The sequence below is a fragment of the Diplotaxodon limnothrissa genome, linkage group LG13 (genome assembly GCF_057381915.1).
Source record: "Diplotaxodon limnothrissa isolate DT_005_m linkage group LG13, D_limnothrissa_male_GT1.1, whole genome shotgun sequence".
In the NCBI taxonomy this organism is placed as follows: Eukaryota; Metazoa; Chordata; class Actinopteri; order Cichliformes; family Cichlidae; genus Diplotaxodon; species Diplotaxodon limnothrissa.
The window spans coordinates 25,674,812-25,690,787 of NC_140608.1; the positions used below are offsets into that span (position 1 = coordinate 25,674,812).

At 38.1% G+C, this 15,976-nt stretch overlaps 1 protein-coding gene across 1 annotated transcript; it reads right to left on the reverse strand.

Moving 5' to 3' along the window:
• Window positions 1–395: 395 nt before the first annotated feature.
• Window positions 396–5,402, reverse strand: asrgl1 (asparaginase and isoaspartyl peptidase 1). Its single transcript, XM_085369584.1, has 6 exons — window positions 5,207–5,402; window positions 4,660–4,802; window positions 4,190–4,344; window positions 3,522–3,643; window positions 1,993–2,103; window positions 396–1,281 (listed from the first exon to the last, which is right to left on the reverse strand). Exons 1-6 carry the CDS (start codon window positions 5,400–5,402, stop codon window positions 1,076–1,078), a joined length of 933 nt encoding a protein of 310 aa, XP_085225710.1. The 3' UTR covers window positions 396–1,075.
• Window positions 5,403–15,976: the final 10,574 nt, after the last annotated feature.

A 15,976-nucleotide genomic window follows, 5' to 3' on the forward strand; every position in this document is an offset into this window, starting at 1 on the left:
GTTTTACCGTCGTTGTTGCACAAACCGACACGTAAAACAGCCTCTTGTCCATCCAGACTCTTATTTTAGATATAAGAGAAATAGAGAACTCCAAGAAGAAGCAAAGATAGCCATTACAATCAGTATTAACAATCATTATGTGATCAGCAGCTCTTCACAGACACTGGGTCAGTTCATCCGCCAGCACATTTAACACACATAAAGCAGCAAGGCAGCAGTTCTCTATAAAATTTTCACAATACTTGATTGCACAACGTCATCAAAGAGCAGATTAGTGGAAGCTGAAGAGGTTCAGTAATTTACACTGACATCACATTAACACAAAAACGGTAAAAATAAAACATCTGAAGATCACATTCACAAATATTTCGATTCAGTTTATTTAAAGTCCCCACACCACATTTTCAGTTTCCGATTTATTTTGCTGTGATTGCCATTCAAACATTCATTTAAAGAAATCTCACGAAAACTCTTTTTTTCAATCAAGAAATTTAAACAACTCTGTAATTTTATTCTTAAGAAATGAGATCAAATGAATGGCTTGGAGTTCTTAAGTCCTGTACAGGACCTACAGGACTCGTGTCCACTTTGCTTCCTGCACAGACTCACTCGAAACCTGAACTTAATGAACATACAATAAAAAAACGTTCATGGGTATTCACGGTTACGGTCTGGACTTGGTCTCTGGTACAATGCTGCCAAAAACAATCATCTACACATGATTTACTGGTGATTTTGAACTTATTGCTTAATACCATTTATCCTAAATAAAGCCCTTGCTAGGCCTGATGTGATTGGTGATTGCTAACATACAAGCACTAAGGCAATGTTAAGACTGCATTAAAGATCAGTTTTAAGAGTGTAATCTGAAATTAGTTCCAGCCTAGAATTCATAGGCTCTGTAAGCCTTTGCGGATAAAAACATTTTGTGTTATAACTTTGTGTTTTAATCAAATGCACAATGACCATCTATCTTAGCACCCGGATAAACTTGTACTGAATTTCTTTTGTTGTCCAAGTAGTATCAAATTCTCTCTTAAAAATGATAGTTAAAAAAAAAGAACAACAACATCCATCAGTTGATGCTTTGGGTGAAGTGTTCTCCAGAGTACTGGCCATAGTGCACAATATCCCTCTGGGCTGCAGCCCACGACATGTAGTTGTTGCTGAAGCGGGCAGCCCAGTGGCCCTGAGGATCCACTGTCACTACCCCGCCTAGCCCCCCAAGTCTGGACTGCATGCAGGCCAGGCCCAAGTCACTGGCATCTTCTACCGACCGACCTGACAAAAGAGGAGACACAAGAAACAGCACTTTAACTCTTTTTGTTTTAATTGAACAGTCTGGAGAGAGGCTCATTGTTACAGTTAGCATTTGTGCTAAAGTCAAAACTTGGTTACAGGAAGAAAACAAGAAGAGCTTTACTGGGATAATTGGTATACTGCTACAGTGAAGGACAAATCAAGGAAAAACAAACAAAAACCTAGGTCCAAATAGCTTCCAGGACCCCAGAAACAGTGCATGCAAGTCCCATGGGTAAAAAGGCTTAGTCGCGGCTCCTCTGAGGAGTTTTAGTTTTTTTCTGGATGTAAATAAATCAAATATGAGAGTTGAAGCTGTGTGTGGCAAAGTGTTACCAACTTCGCAGCTGGTTCTCAACCCCCTCAGCCACAGTGGCTCAGATTTGTGTGTGTGTGTACATGTTTAGACATCTTTGTGAGGACAGAAAATTGGCATGCTACTATACTTTTAGGGACCAACAGTCACTCACGGGGACAAGATGCCCATCCCCACAAGTCTGAAGGCATTTTTTAAGCTCAAAGTGTGGTTTTAGTGTCTGGGTTACAACTAGGTTATGGTTAGGCATTCATTTTTGATGGTTAGGGTCAGGGTAAGCGCTGGGGAAAGCATTATGTCAATGAGATGTATTTACTAAGATATGAAAACAAGTGTGTGTGTGTGTGTGTGTGTGTGTGTGTGTGTGTGTGTGTTACCTTGCTCCATGTGGAACAGGATGAGTCTGGCCAGTGTAATCTTCATGATGGTCTCACCGTGGCCTGTGGTGGACACTGCTCCTGACTGGTTGTCAGCATACCCTCCAGACCCTGACAAAGACAAAATATTTCAGCCATCCTGCACAGCTTACTGAGCTGTTCTCTGGATCTTCCTGCAGCTATAAGCAGGTTTGGAAGCTTTATGAAAACACTAGCAACACCCAGAGGCAGCCCTGGGAGAACAGATTTTAGCCGTGTCTTTAATGATAAAACTGACAGATGGCTAATGCTGCTGTTGTGTAGTCACAATTCTAATAATTGAACGGCTAATGTTATTATGTGCACCAGCCGAGCATCATAAAATTTATGATGACTGTTTAATATTTTGATGTTGTGAAACAGGAGCTTTACTGACCTCCCAAAATGCCTTATAAGGACCAGGGAGGTGTGTTCTGCTGCTAGTGAGAGGCGGGGGATATGAACGTTGTGTGAAGCAGCTAGAGAAGGTGCAGATGGCATTGCTTGTATCAACACTATTGCAGATGTAACATACAGTATATGGCACAACCTTACTTACATTCATTTGAGTCTGATCTCCCCACTGAGTTTGCAGTTTTGGTGCCTTTTGGAACATTTGAATGTAATATTTTGGCAAATATTATGGCCGTTTGTGCAACATTGTCGCAGTTGAAACACTAAATACATTGAGCAAGCCACTTGGGTGACACATGGGTGTCAGACTGAATACATCTGTCTTTTATATACAGTCTATCTACATGCCACCTTGTATGTTCTTGAAACAGCATTTGGACATTTAATACTGTCAATAAAGAGGCTCTGCTATGAAATGTTGAAAATGTTGTTATTAAAAACATTTTTTGAAGTCTCACCTGCACATGGATGCAGTTACACATTTATTTCACTAGATGGAAGACTAAGGCTTTCCCTTAAATTTGCTTGAACTGAACCACAGCAGGCAGCAACACTGTTGTGATTCAGACTTTTGGTTGTTGTAATCCATTGATTGAAATAAGTTCCAGTTCCTTTTGCAAAGCAGCCCACTGCTTTAAAACTTTGATTCTGCACATTTGTCTCTTTAATTAATGTTCTGCATTAGTTTTGGACATTTTGCCCAAGTTTTGCAGACAGTCTTTTTTTTTTTTTTTTAATTCAAGCATTTGTTTCAAAAAAATACTCCTGTCACTCATTTATCGATAGTGACAGATTAGATGGGATTGACGCAACTACCAAAAGCAAGTTGCTGCCGTTTACCAAACTAGACTAGGATTTAGCCACTGATATCACAGCATACACCTATGTTTAAATACAATTTAGGTCAGAAGTTTTTTTCCTGCTGCTGTCTAACAAAACATTCTTAGGTAACCTAGAATTGAATCAAATATTAACCATACTCCCATTGTTCACTAAATAACTATTCATTTAAGACTGGCTAAAGGTTAAAAGCTCAGCGAAGACACAAAAACGATTACAACTGCATGTAAATAATTACCAGGCATGTGTGAACTGACCTATGATGGGGGTGTCACCCACCCGACCTTCCATCTTGTTCAGCATCCCACCAGTGGAAGTTGCACAGGCTAAGTTGCCCTCTAAGTCAACTGCTACTGCACCAACTGTGCCTGCCTTCCCCCTACAAAAGAGAGCAGAGTAGCAGAACATATCTGAGAGCTCTAGTTCTATTTTGTTCTGTTTTGCTTTTTCCTCTCCGTGTGTCAAATACACTCAGCGGCCACTTCATTAGGTACTCTTGTTTAACTGCTCAACACCAACGTCTATGCAGTTTTCTACAGACTGGTAAAAAGGACTGGAAAAGCTCTGCTTCTCTAAGATGTTTGTTTTTTAAATACCCAATCATTTTGCTGACCCGCTGTTAATTTACCCAATTAGTTGCCAAATATTCCTTTTCAGTCTTTTTTTTAAATTCAAAGTGAGATAACATCTTTCTGGGTTTGTGTAAGTCCTGCAAAGACTCGCTTCCTCCCTTTATCTACACTAAGAGACGTGAGTGAAGGAAGTCAGAGTCCACATTATGCAACACAGTGAGCTTATGGATCAGTGCGTGCACGGCAGAGATGTCTATTGATCGGTTACATACTAAAAGGGGTCATTTCATTTCATATTACTTTAAAAAATGAAAATAAATAATGCTAGCAAGCTTAAAACTGTTGTGTCTCACATTTGGCACTCCACAGGGTTGGCATCAGGTGCAAGGTTCTTCCTCCAGCGCATGCGGGAATACTCAGTGATGAGGGACTCCTGGGGGACCTCCTCGATCCCCATGGATCGAGCAAACTGATTAGCACCTTCGGCTGTCAGATACGCGTGACTGGTCTGAAGCAAAGATCAAAGTTCACACTGTAAAAAGTTACAGAGCACATTTGAAATACTGTGCTTCGTCCAGACTATACTAACGGTTTCAGTTCAAGCATATAGAATTTTGTTCTTATCAGAAGAAGGAATCATAGCTACAGCTGTAAACAGGCTGTAATCAGCACCTTTAGCTACATTGATAGATAAAGGTGCTGATGAAGGGAGAAAGGTCCTGTAGGTGTCCATTATGTATTTTCAGATAAAAATCCACAGCGGTCTCCACACATGCATGATTCCACACAGTTCCTGCAGTTCAGTCAGGAGAAACATGCATACCTTGTCCATAACAAGTCTTGCTAGCTGGATGGGGTTAGCTATGTTGCGTACTGCGGACACTGCTCCGCTTGCCAGTGTTTTGCCATCCATCACGATAGCATCCATCTCCACCTCTCCTTTGATGTTCAGCACTGACCCACAGCCTAAAATATGAATTGAGAAATGATGCAGTGTCCTGCAGTGACATATGGCCTGTTGGTGTCTCTTAGGTGATCAGAGCTACACGCAGCAGGTTTACTCAACAGCTAAACTGTTTGTTTCTTCTCATCCCAACAAATTCTTATTGACTGCTTTACTTTCACAAAAGAGATACCACAACATCAGTGAAATATATAAAATCAAATAAGAAAAATTTGTGTGGTATATTGGTCATATTTTTTTGTGCAGTGTTTTTTTTAACCAATTGAATTTGATTCCTTGTGCAACCCAATATTTAAAATTTTCTTACACCATCTCAGTGTCCAAAAAAACAAAAAAGGTAATATATATATATATATATATATATATATATAAAAATATTTAATAAAATTCTGAGTTTCTCCATTACCTGCATTGAAGGCAGGGTTATTCTCCATCTGGCTCACAGCCTCCACCACAGCATCCATGCTGCTGCCCCCTCCCTTGAGGATAGCGTACCCTGTCCGCACTGCTGCACAAACCCCTGAAATGGACAGTTCCATCCGCTCCTTTGGGACAAACCCTGCCCCTCCATGCACCACCACCACTGGCAAGAGGTCAGTCATCTGGCAAGAAGTGTCACTCAAATAATATCTGGTGAATTTTTCAGCATAAACAGATTTTTAACGCACACACGTACACAAACACACAAACACACACACGGGTTATGTTAAGCAACAGGTATTGTTACGACCCGGCTCTGCTAGGCGACAGCGGATGTAACATAAATGAGAGGGACAGTCTACACAGTCTGTTCGAATCAACAAGTCCCTCCACGAATGAAGAATCCACAGCCTTTTATATTCTCAGGTAATTGCAGGCAGCTGTGTCATTGGTCTGTCGTACTCAAGGCTCCTGCAGCAGCCAATGGTGTGAGTGGTCTGACACGCTCTGATCTGCATGAAGTTGGGGCGAGTATAGGTCCGGGCCAGCCAATCCCCCGTGAGTCCTGGAGCACTTTGATTTCCATAGAGGAAGGCGGGGCCACCTGAGGCCAGAGGCCGTAACAGTATAAAAAGGCCAACCTGTCTTTTTTACAAAAAATAAGACTTCAGCACTGCTTAGATGATAAAAAAGCACAAATATTCTGGACTTCTGTTAAGAAACAAACAAAGAAATAAACAAAACAAAAAAATTTCCAGAAATTCAGAAACATTATCTCCAACTGGTAAATCATTTGCATGTTTTGGTCAAGAGCTTCTCTTTAACAGCGAGGTTGTCTTCTTGTTTTGTTTTGTTTTTTATGCCAGCATATGCCAGTTCTATGGGAATCCCCCATTTTGGTGCAAAAATAGGATTTTAAGCCTGTCAAACTCAGCTTTCATTGCAGAGTCAACTAAATTGTGTGTGTGTGTGTGTCATAATCGCATTAACACGGCAACTCTCCGTTAGCAAGTTAGCTCAAGTTAGTGCAAAGTAAAACAGTATAGCAACCATGATACTAACCGCGAGAAATGTTACATACAGCATTGTTTGACAGAAATGAAGGAGAAAAAAAATGTTTTGTTGGTCATTCATTTTTGTCATGACATCACTGTGATTAGTTGAGTATCTGAGGCTGAGACCACGGGACTGTAAAACATGATTGTTGGGCTTCATTTCTGCACTGAACAGTCATTTCAAGATTAGTTAGTAAATAACAATTAGCTAATGTTGTTCATGAGACTAAAACCATCTTCACTGTGGTAATGTAAATACTGTATAATATGGACAATATTATATATATTGTCAGATTATTATGATATATATTACAGCAGTGAGCTTGAACTCTAGGTCAAAGATTCAAGTTGCATTTATTTATATTTCCTATCACCTTAAATCTTCACTCAAAGACAAGTATCTTTGACAGTGTGTATATAGATGTATTATATATGAGACAAATATTGTTCTTTTAATATGTTGACATTACTACATTTGGCTCAATGCTTACATATATGTGTAAAAACAAAATGTACGAGCTGTGATAACTGTTTCTGATAGAATGAAGAGTAGACTGATATATTAAATATTCCTTTATTGGGTGAGAAAATCAGACCATGTCATAACTGCTTTAAGTCATACAGAATAGATATCAGAGCCTTAAACAGGCTGACTTCTGCTAAATGGGTCAAACTGGGCAGAGTAGAGGCTTTAAAACCAAGTTAACGCTGACGTAGTACAAACATCACTAATGTCCAGTGTTGGGGAGTAACGGAATACATGTACCGCCGTTACGTATTTAAAATACAAAATATGAGTAACTGTATTCTGTTACAGTTACCGTTTAAAAAGGTGGTATTCAGAATACAGTTACTTTGTTGAAATAAATGGATTACACGGCGGTATTTTCCTGTTTCATATTGTGGCGGGTCAGGACTGTTTGGGTTTTGTTTGACAGCTATGTTCTGTTGTTCCAGGCGGCAGCGTTACGGTTGCCATGGTGACGCGCTCTCTCTGCGACTGTGTGTTTCCTGGGTGAGAGAGCGCTTTTTTGTTGTTGTTGTTGTTGTGCTAAGCTAATAAGCCTAAAGAATGTAGCCTTATGGCAGTGTAGTCCGTGCTGCAGGGAGAATGGACTGCCATACCTGTTATGTGTCCGTGAGCGCGAGGAGGGAGGAAAATGTGAGTGGAAAAGTACGAGCTGTCACCGAGCAGAAACAATAATAACCACTGCAGCCAAGAAGAGTGCCTGACGAGCCCAGTTGTAAGTAAGCTATTAAGACTCGACTGTACGCTGTGTTCATGTTTTCCTCCGAAACAATAAGTTCCGTTGGAGCAGCCTTTCAACACCTCTCTCTGTCTCTATTTTTTGGCTATGAGCCTGACACGGAACCGACGTATTAGCCAGAGGTCCCTTTACTACGGTTCGGAGCCGAGGACCTTCAGTAATAGTAATGAATCACACAGCAACAGTACATTCATGCAGTTGTAAAAAGCATGATAATATATTAAGTAATCCAAAGTATTCAGAATACGTTACTCTCATTGAGTAACGTAACTGAATACATTTTGGGGCATGTATTCTGTAATCTTTAGTGGAATACATTTTAAAAGTAACCTTCCCAACACTGCTAATGTCACATAACTTTGCCGACATGTGGCCAACAGTAATGTTTTAATGTTCTTCATTATTAAAGATTCGCACATAAGTGACATCATATTCAGTACTTACTTTTGACAGTTCAATCTTCGGCCGCTCCCTTCTGCCTTCTGCCGTATTTTGCAGCAAAATTATCCACACCCACCGCTGCGCTATGGATTGTGGGATATATGGGACCACGAAGCGTGCACCGGACATTGGTCGTGTCCAAAGTCATGGGTTGCATCCTCCTGAGGCCGCATTTGTAGACCGATTATGTCACAGCGACGCGCCGAAGGCTGTCCAAATTCGTAGACTCCTCCGAATGCAGCCGACAAATGACTCCTTTTCCCCGAATTTGAAGGATGGGTCGGGTGTGTCCTTCGTGTCTTACCATATCCCAGAATTCATAGCCAAACTCCAGTTTCCAATAATGGCGGCCGCTACTAAGTTTTAAAATTACTCTTACTAATCTTTCTAGGTCACAAAATAAACTTTTAACATATTTTCAGGCGAGAAACTAGCTGTGTAAACATCAAATATCTGCTAGGTTTATCAAGATATCGCATATTTGCAAAAGTGCTTCGACGTTTTCGGAGCATCAGCTACCCACCAGCTCGATAGCAAGCCGGGAGCTCGAGGGTCACTGAAGCCACCGAAAACGGCACAACATTTTTCTTTTTTGTATATATTCAAGTTTGATATTCTTAATATTTTGAACTCTGGTTTTTTTTTGTCCTACGCACATTTTTATCCTTTGTGTCGTTGAGTGTTAGAGGTCTCAGGGATAACGTTAAAAGAAAAGCAATGTTTTTGTTTATCAAAGGGCTAAAAGCGAATTGCGCCTTACTACAAGAAACTCATTCAAGTGACGCTGATGCCACCTTCTGGTCAAATCAGTGGGGTGAAAAAAATCCTCTTCAGCCACGGATCCAACCACTCTGCTGGAGTAGCTCTCTGTTTCTACCGATGTCCAGGGAAGGTTGTGACTTTTCAGGCTGATAATTCAGGACACTGGCTGGCAGTTGTATTGAATATTGATGGTTCATTTGTGATTCTAGTAAATGTTTATGGGTACTCCTCTGTAACTCTAAATAAGCTCATGCTGGAAAAAATAACAGATGTCCTTTCCGAGTATAAACTTTTATACCACACAGACCATGTATTACTAGGCGGTGACTTTAATCTTGTTCCAAATGAATGGCAGGATAGAAATCCTCCTAGATACAGTATTAATCAGTGGAATCCAATTCTAACAAAGTTCATTGATTCAAACAATTTAAGTGATATACGGAGAGAGAAAAAGCCTGGAGTTACTCAATTCTCTTGGATTAAACCAAATGGTAATAAGATAAGATAAGATAACCTTTATTAGTCCCACACGTGGGAAATTTGTTTTGTCACAGCAGGAAGTGGACAGTGCAAAAGTTATGAGGCAAAAATTAGAATACAATAAGAATAAATACAGTACACAACTGTACAGAATAGAATAAAATAAAATACTATATACAGTAGAATAAAATAAAATAAATATACAATAAGATAAAAATAGAATACAAATACAAATACTATATACAACTGAGTAAAAATACAACGATGACAGAAAGGATTATTGCACTTAGTATTATTGCATATGTATGGATGTGTGTGCTTGATCAGTTAAAGTCTTTATTATGGAGTCTGACAGCAGTGGGGAGGAAAGACCTGCGAAATCTCTCCGTCCCACACCGTGGGTGCCGCAGTCTCCCACTGAAGGAGCTGCTCAGTGCTGTCACAGTCTGCTGCATGGGGTGGGAGATGTTGATGGTGGGAGATAATATGTCCAGATTAGATCTGTGGTTGGGCTCAACTTTACTATATAGATATGTTTCACATGTTTCCATCTCAGCAGCCCCATTGACAGATCACAGTATTATTACTCTTAAACTTAACCCTGAAAATAAAACACAATTTAAAAAAGACTACTGGAAATTCAATGCAGATCTGTTAATTGATGATGAGTATGTTAAGATGGTTAAAGACCTCCTCCATGAAATTTGCAATGATGGAACAATTGGTACTTACACACACGGATGGGAATTTTTTTAATTTAAAGTTAGAGAATTTTCAATTACGTTTAGTAAAATGAAAAGTAGACAACAAAAGGAATCTGAAAGTAAATTACTTTACAATATAAATAGCTATTGTAATAGACAGTTTATATCGGAGGCTGATAAGAAATCCCTTTTGTCGTTTTTGATCAGATTGAACCTTATATTCCAAAAATCGATTCTGTATTCAGAGAAATTTGTGATTCTGATATATCAGAATCAGAATCAGAATGGGTTTATTGCCAGATGTTGAGGTTTACAACATTAGGAAATTGCTGCGGTGCTGGATCACTTAGATCAAGCCTTAAACAAACTGAAAATGGACAAAGCTCCTGGTCGGGATGGCTTGACTGCCATCTTTTATAAATTCTTCTGGAAAGAAATAAAAGAATTTTTCTTCAAAACTATTAAGGAAATCATTAGTAATGAAACATTAGCAACGGCAATGAAACAGGGTCTTATCTCCCTTATTCCCAAACCTGGTAAAGATAAAAGACTAATCGATAATCTACGACAAATTACTCTATTGAATACAGATTATAAAATTCTTGCTCATGTTATTGCAAACGGATTAAAGGACAGCTTAGATCAGATTATTAGTGAAACACAATCTGGGTTCCTTAAAAATCGTTCTATCCACAATAATATTAGATTGGTTTTAGATCTACTGGATTATAATCACTTAATTGAAGATGATGGTGTGATTCTTTTTGTAGACTTTTATAAAGCATTTGATACGGTCGAACATCCTTTCATTTTAAAAGCTTTACAGTATTTTGGTAAAAAAAATTCATAGATTTAATTTCTTTATTATACTCTGACATCAATAGTTCTATTTCTTTACCTTCTGGAACGTCTAAACGATTTAACATCAGTCGAGGAATCCGTCAGGGGTGTCCAGCTTCTCCGTTACTTTTCATTATTGTAACGGAACTTTTAGCTATTTTCATGAAACACAATCCAAATATTCAACCACTGAATTTGATGGGAGCCCCATTGATCATAAGTCAATTAGCAGATGATACTACACTGTTTTTAAAGAACATGTCACAGGTTCCTCTTACACTAAATGAAATTTCACTATTTTCAAAGGCCTCTGGTTTGTACCTGAATATTAGAAAATGCGAATTATTAACTATTCATGATTGTAAACCCAATATCTCTCTTAACATAGCTATAAAAACTGAAATTAAATATTTGGGTATTATAATCTCAAAGAATACAAATAATAGAGAAAATCTAAATTTTGAGCATATTACCCAGAAATCTAAAAAGATCCAAATCAGCTGGTTACAAAGAGACCTCTCCATCTTTGGATGCGTCTTGCTTACTAAAACAGAAGGTATCTCTCAACTGATTTTTCCATCAAATGCTTATATGTTTCCAATAGACTAATCAATAATATAAATCAAATTCACTTTAATTACATTTGGAGAAACAAGCAACATTATATTAGGAAAAACGATGAAGTGAAATCATTTGAAGAAGGAGGTTTGAATGCGATTGATTTTGAGCAGTGGATGGTTCCATCAAACTCAAATGGTTGCAGTCTTTCATAAATAACTCAAACAGTATTTGGTTTTATTTCCCCAAAGTAATTTTCGAGACGCTTGGTGGCATTGAATTTCTCTTAAAGTGTGACTTAGAAATTTCCAAATTACCAATTAAATTATCCAATTTTCATAAACAGGTTCTCCAGTACTGGAAAATGATTTACAAGCATAATTTTTCTCCACATACAAATTCGATTTGGAACAACAGATGGATTTTCTTTTTTATCAATATACATCTTTTATAAGGATTGGAGGGATCATGGAATTTGGACCGTTTTACACCTTTTAGACAATGACGGCAATGTATATTAAGATAATTATGGCTTATCATGTACTCAAAGTAAATTCATTAAAGTTGTGAAAGCCATTCCCCCTGCAATGATTCAGATGGCTAAAGCCAGTTTAACCTATTCTTCCTCTATAATTCGTGAACCGTCCTTAATTATTGATGATCGTCAATTTAAAGGAAAGACATGCAATATTACATTTTTAAGGACAATTCTAACCAAACAACTTTTTCCTTCTCAATTAAAAAGAAAATATCTGTTTAAAGATTATAATTCGAGGTTTTTGACTAAGTATCTTTCTTTTCCAATTTCACCAAAAGCAAAAGAAAATCACTTTAAAATCTTAAATGCCATATACCCATCCAAGGACTATCTTCACAAGAAATTCAATATAGATACGAACGCATGCACTTTTTGCAACACTGATATTTAGACTACAGAGCACCTTTTTTATTCATGTGAAAGTTCCAGATCTTTTTGGGATGATTTTCAGAACTGGTTAACCTCTAAAAATATTGACTGCCCTTCTCTAACCTTTCAAGTAATTCGATTTGGCCTGCAAACAGAAAATAGAATTTGGGATTAAGAACTTATTTATAGTTGCAAATATTTTTATTCATAAATGTCGCTTCTTGAAAATTACTCCGATTTTTGCTGACTTTAAAAATGAAGTCCTTCTATTGAAGTGTACAAGTGTAACTTAAATAAAGCTCACACCTTACTGGAATTTTTGATGCTGCTTTTCAACTGATGTAGCTAGACTGTGTGTGCGTATTTTTGATTTCTTTGTTTTTTACTTTATATGGAAGGTCATTTAATGTACTTGTATGCTGCTTTATGTTATTTCTGACCTATACTGTTCTTTTGTTCTTTGTTCGATGGCTGCTTTGTTCTTAACCACCTATATTTATACTTGTACATATCTTTTTGATTTGTAAGATATGCGCTGTAATTGTTAATTTATACAAATAAAAAAATATATATATTTGAATGATACGGTTAGCGCCCAGTTAGCTCCTAGCGTTTCTCAGCAGCTCTGCCTCCTTTTCGACTACCGGGACATTTAAACAATGGATAATCCGTATACAAACAAATTCATGCTTTTCTCCTCAACAGAGAGCGTTCCCCGATTGAACAACAGCGCCGTAAAATAAGAAGAATGGCGCCTAATTACAGAGTTAATAATACAGACTTTGTAATATCTCACGTGTAGATTCATCAGCCAGATGAAGTGTTTACTGACAATTGACAATGATAGCGGACATCATCATCACTATTCCAATCAATCTTCTCCACACAGACAAACATAAACACACTCGACTATCACTAAATCAAATTTAACACACGTTTGTTATGATGCTAATTCAGTTTACAATAGGGTTCATTCGCTCGGTCAGCAGGTGGCAGTATCCTCGTACACTGGGGAGTAAACTGCCATTAAACGAACAGAACAAGAAGAAAACCCCTGCACATGCGCGGTACGGATCAGGTAGACCCGATTTGTACATGTCACTACCCGATCCGTACCGGAAACCCGATCGGTACCCCGCATGCGCAAATCTTACGTCACTTCCTCTCTTTGCCAACATTGCGACATTCCATATATTTGAATGATACGGTTAGCGCCCAGTTAGCTCCTAGCATTTCTCAGCAGCTCTGCCTCCTTTTCGACTACCGAGACATTTAAACAATGGATAATCCGTATCCGCAACAAATTTTTGCTTTTCTCCTCAACAGAGAGCGTTCCCCGATTGAACAACAGCGCCGTAAAATAAGAAGAATGGTGCCTAATGACAGAGTTAATAATACAGACTTTATAATATGTCACGCGAAGATTCAGCAGCCAGATGAAGTGTTTACTGGCAATTGACAGTGATAGCGGACATTATCATCACTTTTCCAACAATCCTCTCCACACAGACAAGCATAAACACACTCGATTATCACTAAATCAAATTTAACACACGTTTGTAATGACGCTAATTCAGTTTACAATAGGGTTCATTCGCTCGGTCAGCAGGTGGCGGTATCCTTGTACACTGGGGAGTAAACTGCCATTAAACGAACAGAAGAAGAAGAAAACCCTAGCACATGCGCGGTACGGTCCGACTTTACACATGCGCAGTAAGGATCGGGAGCCCCGATCTGTCACTATCTTTTTATTTTTTTGTTTTTGTCTACATTCTATTAAATGTTTCATTATCGGAAACATTTTAAGAGATACTTGTTATTCTTAACATCTTAACAGATACTCTGACCCGTAACTATCGTAAAACGCTTCGACCAGAAGTAGACACCTTTCGCGCATGCGGGGTACCGATCGGGTTTCCGGTACGGATCGGGTAGTGACACGGACCACGTTTGATATTTGGGGAAATTGACGGTGCATTTGGAGCACGCATTTGAAGTAAACTTCAAATTGGGACAGCCGTCGTCGCGTGGCGGTGACGTAATCACACTCAAAATGCATACTTCAAGCGTGCGGTCTCTTATCATGTGTTCTCTAATTTAGGAGGCCTTAACTTCCTACTGCTCTGCAATTATAGTATTCCAAAAATACCACTGAAACTTTCTCACTTTCATCAACAAATTCTTTTGGCATGGGCGCTGATTTACAAACACAATTTCTCTCCACAAAACTGTTTTATTTGGAATAACTGCAATATTATTTATAAAAATAAAACTCTTTTTTTAAATAACTGGTTTAATAATGGAATAATCTTGGTTAGTCAGTTATATAGAGAAGATGGACTCTTTTATAATTACTCTGAGTTCCTCAGGAGATACAATGTACCGATAACGCCTAAAGAATTCTCAATAGTGTTCGATGCCATCCCATCTGGTCTGTCCATGTTACACAGATGCTCCCACAGTGCTCCACTATGGCTGAAATAAATGTAAATTGTACCTTCTGTCAAGAGCAACCTGAAACAGTTTCTCATCTGTTTTGGTCATGTAAATTTACATGTAAATTCTGGAAGGATTTCCACAAGTTTATTACTGACTTTGTTCTCCCTAATCTTCAACTATACTATAAGGATGTTATCTTTGGCTATTATAATTTTAAAGACAAGGACAATGATGCTTTCTTCTTTATAAATTTGGTTTTATTTTTGGCAAAATTTCATATACACAAAAGCAAAGTCCTCGGCAGAAAGCCTGAACTTCCTATATTAAAAATGGAACTTGCACAATATATAAGGACAATCTCCTCATCAAAAAACACTAAGGCTCTCAAGACTGTTAACATCTATAACCGATTGAAACTGCTAACTTGATTTTGGCTCTTGCAAACTTCTGTTTATTTATGTTCCCCTTAATTTATTTTATTTTTTGTACTCACTTTTGTCTCACTGTCCTTGTCACTCTTTCTGTTCTTCATTGTACTACCACAATGTCATCTTTTATTTGATCCCTGTTTTACTTGACTGTATGTCTAAAATGTGATAAATAAAGTTTAAAAAAAAAAGCGTGCGGTCTCTTAATTGGGACACAGCCCACGTTTCAGCTGTTTGTTTGGGTTTTTTTTTTTGGGGGGGGGGGGGGGTGTGGGGGGCCTTCAAACCTTCATTTAAACCTCAGTACAATACAAAATACAATTAAACAGTACCATAAAATTACATACCATAGTCAATCCAAATAAAAAAACAAAATTCAGAACCTACAATATAAATATGCTAGGAGGAAAGTAACTGATCAAGCCAAAGAATAAAGTGATTGAAAGATTTTGATTTTCTCACAAACACCAATAGTTTTTATAGCTTTTGGGTTAGTGGAGTTCTTAATTGAATTAAGATACTGTACAAGTTCAAAGGAGAATACATAAAAAGAGGGATGTCTTCCTAAACATTTGGACTTGTGAATATGAAATTTAGCCATTTAAATTAACAAGTTAATCATATATAATAATAATAATAATAATGGATTGCATTTACATAGCGCTTTTCGGGACCCCTCAAAGCGCTTCCTCAATACCACTATTCATTCACTCTCACATTCATACACTGGTGAAGGCAAGCTACAGCTGCCCTGGGGCAGACTGACAGATATCTGTTATCAAAGTTGAATTGTCTTTGGTTTTTGTGTAGACCAAATAAAACATATTTCCAAAACAGTACAAATCCTTTAAATACATTTTCTGAAATAAAAACA